We start from the raw sequence: 6,779 nt of genomic DNA on the forward strand, positions 1-6,779 counted from the left end.
TACGCGATTAGCAATGAACGTTTTCCATCTATTAGGAGGTCCATTAATCCAACCTAACGTTATAGTGCTGTCAGTATAGTAACATATATTTGATATATTTAATGTAAGCGCGCAACGCACCTTTTTTATTAAATTGACTAATAAAACCGCTGCGCAAAGTTCCAATCTCGGCAATGAGATCTGCTTGAGAGGTGCAACTCTTGACTTGGCGCATAGTAAATTGCAATGATAATTATTATGCTTATCTCGGCTTTTTACATAAATAAACCGTATGCCTTTTCAGATGCATCCGCAAATCCGTGCATTTCTATAGATAATGCATCGGGAATTACTACGTGTCTGGCAATATTTAAAGTATTAAGGACTGACAACTCGGATCTGAATTTAACCCAATCTGTTGAAATCGAATTCGGAATAGGTTGATCCCATTCTAGCTTTAATTGCCATAGTTTTTGTATAATAATTTTGCTTATGATTATGATGGGACCTAGCAATCCTAAAGGGTCAAATATTTGACATGTAGTCGATAATATGGTTCTTTTAGAAATTTGATTATTTAAATTGTCGTTGATCGAAAATTGAATTGAATCATTACATGCGTTCCATAGCATTCCTAGGGTTTTATTACACTCGTTTTCACCTAATTGCAGTATGTTTGCTTCTAACTTATGATTTGTGCGAAATTGATCATAGGAATTTGGATTATTTGACAGCCATTGTCGAAGTTCAAAACCGTACCTGGCCAATATATCGTAAGTATCGTTTTGAATGGAAATTAATTCATTAAGATTGTCGCTACCGGTTAATAAATCATCCATATAGAAATCATTGGAGATAATATCACTAATTTGGGGAAAACTTGATTTAATTTCCGTAGCTACTTGACGTAACGATCGCATTGCTAGAAACGGAGCCGACGATGTTCCGTATGTAACAGTATTTAATTTATAGCATTTTATTGCTTCATTCGTATTAAAACGCCAAAATATTTTTTGAAAACGTCTATGATCATGATTTACTAAAATATTACGGTACATTTTCGAAATGTCCGCCGTGATTACATATGTATATTGTCGAAATCGAAGTAGAATTGCCATAAGATCATTCTGTAAGTTTGGACCGGTGTATTGGACATCGTTTAAAGAATAGCCAGAGGTTGTTTTTGCAGAAGCATCAAAAACAACTCTAAGTTTAGTGGTGATACTATTGTTTTTTATAATCGGATGATGCGGTAAGTAATACCCTTGCTTCTCTACTACAGTATCGTCGAATTCAGACATATGACCTAAATTGAGATAATCTTGCATAAATTGATGATATTGAATTTTCAATTCTTGATTCAACTCAAGTTTCCTTTCCATTGCTCGGAACCTACTTAAAGCAATTTGTCTAGAATCACCTAACAACTCTAAATTATCATTGAATGGAATATTTACAACAAACTTTCCGGACTTATCGTTCCGCCTATGTGTTTTAGAAAAATGTTGCTCGCAATGCTTTTCCGAAATTGACAAATGGTTTTTAACACTACTGCATTCTTCAAGATTCCAAAACTTGCTTATTAAATCGTCTAAATTGTGTTCTATATTTGTACAAATAGTTATCTCTTGCGTTAAATTGTTTTTAATTGCTTTAGAATCATTGGTGATGTTACCTCCCACGATCCATCCTAATTTCGTATCTTGTAAGACAGGGTTATCGCGACCTAACTTTATGGTATTTTTGTTAATGATTTCCCAAAATATAGCGGCACCTAATAAAATGTCTATTGGACCAGTTTCATTAAATTTTTCATCGGCTAGTGTAACATCACTAGGTATATTAAGGTGTCTTTTATTAAATGATTGTTTCGGCAGTTTTTCCGTAATTTTATTGATGACTAAACATTTCACTTGAGTATGGTATTGTTTATTTATCGATGTAATAGAAATAGTAACTTGATTTGATATTGATTGTAATGATTGACCTACTCCACTAATTGCAAAATTTACCTTTTGTTTTTCTAAGCCTAATTGATCGCATACCTTCTTTGTTACAAAATTACTCTGTGAGCCATTGTCCAGTAGGGCCCGGAATTTATGTAAATAGCCGTGCTTATCGGGTACAAACACTAATGCGGTTGACAATAGAATAAGGTCATTAGTTTTAATGGAATGCATTGTAATTGCTGTCTCATTATTCGAAGAAGTTGATTGATGGGTTATATCTCTATTGTCTTCCAAATCTAAAGATAAATCCTCTAAATGGAGAAGAGAATTATGTCTTTTATTACAAGTACGACAATTTGAAGATTTACAAATGCGTTCTGAATGATTTGCTGATAAACAGTTCATGCACAATCCTCTTTTCTTTATAGCTGAAATTCTGGCATTAGGAGACATATTTAAAAATTCAGGACATTTATAAATGACATGGTCTTTTTTACAGTAAAAACATTGACATGATTTTTTAACATTACTTAAATGCACAGTTGAAGTATTTTTACCTTTATAAAAATTGGAATAATTTGGCTTTAGATCATTAATATCTTTATTGAATTGAACTTTCTCTAGTAATTTACCCTATTATCTAAAAATTCACTCATTTCTCGCCTAGTTGGAAATTCATTTTCGAACCGCTGTGATTCTGATTCCCATTCCCGTAATGTGACCAAATCTAATTTTGAAGTAATTAAATAGGTAGATCATAATATCGTCCCACTTATCGCTATCTCGCCCTAACACCTTTATACTTCGTAGATTTTTATTAATTGTATCGTAGAGGTTTCGCAATTCTGAATGTGACTCTCTGTTGATCTTTTTAATTTCAAAAATGCCTTTTAATAAGTTATGAACGATAAGTCGTTTATTTTCAAAGCGCTCCGTAACAAGCTTCCATGCAATAAGATAATTGTCGGCGCATACCTCAATAGAATCTATAAGACGCGCGGCATCTCCTTCCAAAGATGACTTCAGGTAATAGAATTTTTGAATGTTTGAAAGATCAATATTATCGTGAATAATGGATTTGAATGCATCGTGGAATTCGAGCCATTTATCGTAATTGCCCTTGAAAGACGGAAGTTTAATAGTGGGAAGTTTTACGGAACTTACATTGTACCCATTTGAATTGAAGGTGGTATTTGAATTGAACGAAAAACCAGAGTGTTGGCGATTGTAAGATGTTACAAGGTTTTTAATTTTTGAAATAATAGAAAAATAATCATTTTCAAAACTCTCGCGTTCATCTAATTCTACCAATTGTTGCTCTTCATTCACACACTCTGCCTCAATAGAACTTTGTATTGTATTAAATGTGCTCCAATGGGGTTCAAATTTTTCTAACCTGAGCTGTAATTCACTTATCGTGCTACTAGAAATATTGTTATGATCTAATTTATTAAAGTAATCGTTGAGACGAGTCAATTGAGCCTTTAAAATACCTCGTTGCTGTTTTAAGGTCATTTCGAAAATTGAAAGCAAAACACAGATCGTACAAATTTAAATAGAATAATAATTGATAAGGATTGACTTACGGTTAATTAGGATAGATTGTCGACTTCCGCGCTGAACCTGGCTTTTTCTGCGGGTACTGCAATGGCCGGAGTCTTCACTAATTGTTATGTAAACGTCGAATGCTGAGCTAAATACCGCGCTGAACCCAAATTGTCTTGTAGGAACTGCAATGGCCGGTGTTCACTCACGAATTTATAGATTGTCATTCATTTACACTTTTTATTAATTTGCTCGATGGACCAAAATGTTTCGTATAGTTGTGGACTGTAGATAAATTGAAGTATATAGAAAAATTGTAATTGGTTAACTTGTCTTTAATAGCTTCATTGACATCTTGCTCGCACGGGAGCTAACAAGTTATTATTACAAAATATGGTTTTCTACCTAAACCTAAACTACACAACAGGTAAAGCAACCGGTTTTAATGCCGATTCTGCTTGTGCGCGTAATTGCAGCAACACAGACACTTTGACATTCATAGAGGAGAAAAGACTCCTATGGTATGGACAGATTGGAGCCCTATAGGTAGAAGGAAAGAGAAAACCTAGAAGATCGTGGAGATATAAAGTGGATGAAGCAATGGAGAAGAAATCATTGGTAATGGAGAATGGTACAACAAAACAGAATAAAGATGATGACAGCCGTAATAAAATCGGAAAGGACGTACCCATTATCGTGGTCAGTAGCATTACGAGATTCGATTCTCAAAATATTACTGAATTACTCTCAAAATAGAAAGTACTTCAAAAAAACTTCCCTTGTTTTTATCTACCCAGTATTAATCAATAGCAACACAACCAACCGTTCCATCCGTTTCCATATTTCCGTAAACAGGAATGAGAATGACGTAGGCAAGATCGAAACCAAAATCAACAGGGTTGTTACGAAGGGAACAATGAACCGTAACGTCAATTTTGTGTTTGTGTAGTGCACTTCGTCATTTTATTGTACACGTATAGGTACACGTATCGTTTTGTAGAAATTCAATGTAGCGAGCAAACAATAAATTCCATAAATCAGATCTGCGGTTTGTAGGATAGAATTCTAACGTCCGTAACATATTTTACCCTTCAACGGCTTTTGTGGCCTAAGAAATGCGATTTGTTGTGGATTCAATGTAATTGTATGGCGCACAATGGACATCGTATAACCGAACTATCCGCGGGGATTGATTAAAATCAATTTCCAGTCAACCAACTAATAAGAGGGCGGTTTGTTCCTCGACAATCGGCACAGGTTTGCGTAATAAAACGTAATGCACTTACTGTAAGTGGCGGCGGCGACGCGACGCGTCATAAAATTTTAAAATCACACTCGCAGCAATGGCACCGTAAATTCCATAAAACGCAAGAGTTTCGACGATACTCGACGAAAAGATACACTGCAGAAGAAGATATTAATTGGGTTAGTGCAGACGTTTCGGTAGTAGTTTTCGCATATTTTCCTTTGTTGATGTTTTCCGCGATGTTTGTATTTACCACTCCGAATTCGGATAGGAGCGCGATAAGATCGACTGCGAAAATTCGAGCGATCGCCTTTTTATATCGCTCTGGTTGTTTATTTGGCACACAAAACAAATTGAAATTGCAACAATTCTCATTCCTTCGGCGCTAAGACAACGAGATTATTTACATCTTTATAACAACGATCTCTACAGTGTAAATAACAGGACTAGGTCAATCGAATCATGAACGAAGCTTGTCGAGTGCAAGGATTTGCAAACACGACATTTTCGACTTCATTAATCGATTTATGGGTTACCTTTTTTTACCCTCGGTTCAACTGCAATTAGCATAAACGCAACACTCTAGCAGTCAGGAGAGTTTGAGTTACTTTAAAGTTCAATAATAATCTGTCATTTTTATTTTAAATAGGATGCGGAGCCCGATATAAAATGTCATTCAGAACATTAGACAATGATGTTTATACGGAAACGACTGCGACGGCAGAACCTAAACTATTTTTGACGTCTAAATTGAATTCAGAATTGTCATAGACCAAGAGATCTGATACATCTACCTGCAATCGCTGTAGTAAAAATTTGCGAATCTTTAGATCATAAGCTGGTGTATTCGCAGCAAATCCGCCAATACAGGACGCCCCTTTACGTAGGCGAATTCAAAGTAAAACTTTGGAAGAAATTTAATTCCTTCCAAACCCACTTTCATGTTGCAGGCATCTAATACTAAAGTTGAACGAAGTAGAGAAATTTGCAATACCGCAAGCGTTGTCAGTGTCAGTTCTACGCACCAAAATTAATAAGAAAAAGTGTTTTCCTGAGAAATGTTGGTGCAGTCGATTTTTGGTAAAAAAGGAAGGTTGTACACTGCCTTTTTTTGAGGCCCGAAGAAAAAATTGTCTCAGATCGACCCGGAAAAAATTTTATTTTATAGAATGTGGCCTGTAGAATCCATAATTTCAAACAGTTTGAAGATTGGGCTAGTAGTTCAAAAGTTACGGCCCTTTGAATTTTCTTTCGAAATTGGTTTCTAGTCTATAACTTTTGATTGAGAAGTCTAATCGAAAAAGTACGAATTGTTTTGGATTCTACGCACCAAAATTAAAAAGAAAAAGTGTTTTCCCGAGAAATTTTGGTGCAGTCGATTTTTGGTAAAAAAGGAAGGTAATACACTGCCTTTTTTTGAGGCGTGAAAAGAAAATTGTCTCAGATCGACCCGGAAAAAACATTTTCTTATAGATTTCCCCTGTAGAATCCATAATTTCAAACAGTTCCAAGATTGCGCTACTAGTTCAAAAGTTACGGCCCTTTGAATTTTCTTTCGAAATTGGTTTCTAGCTTTAACGTTCAATAATAATCTGTCATTTTTATTTAAAATAGGATGCGGAGCCCGATATAAAATGTCATTCAGAACATTAGACAATGATGTTTCTATGGAAACGACTGCGACGGCAGAACCTAAACTATTTCTGACGCCTAAATTGAATTCAGAATTGTCATAGACCAAGAGCTCGCGTATAAAAAACCGCATGTCACGACAAAATATACATCTGATAGATCTACCTGCAATCGCTGTAGTAAAAATTTACGAATCTTTAGATCATAAGCTGGTGTATTCGCAGCAAATCCGCCAATACAGGACGCCCCTTTACGTAGGCGAATTCAAAGTAAAACTTTGGAAGAAATTTAATTCCTTCCAAACCCACTTTCATGTTGCAGGCATCTAATACTAAAGTTGAGCGAAGTAGAGAAATTTGCAATACCGCAAGCATGTCACTCATGCATCAATCGTTCGTGATACGCCTTCGTAATTTACGGGATTGGCA

General features: G+C 35.3%; 1 protein-coding gene across 1 annotated transcript; it reads right to left on the bottom strand.

Annotated features, from left to right (window-relative positions):
- Window positions 1-254: 254 nt before the first annotated feature.
- On the bottom strand, window positions 255-2,381 carry LOC116176246. Its single transcript, XM_031494730.1, has one exon. It carries the CDS (start codon window positions 2,379-2,381, stop codon window positions 255-257), a length of 2,127 nt encoding a protein of 708 aa, XP_031350590.1.
- Between the last annotated feature and the right edge of the window lie 4,398 nt (window positions 2,382-6,779).

Source organism: Photinus pyralis, unplaced genomic scaffold, assembly GCF_008802855.1.
Source record: "Photinus pyralis isolate 1611_PpyrPB1 unplaced genomic scaffold, Ppyr1.3 Ppyr1.4_LG7, whole genome shotgun sequence".
NCBI classification, from domain to species: domain Eukaryota; kingdom Metazoa; phylum Arthropoda; class Insecta; order Coleoptera; family Lampyridae; genus Photinus; species Photinus pyralis.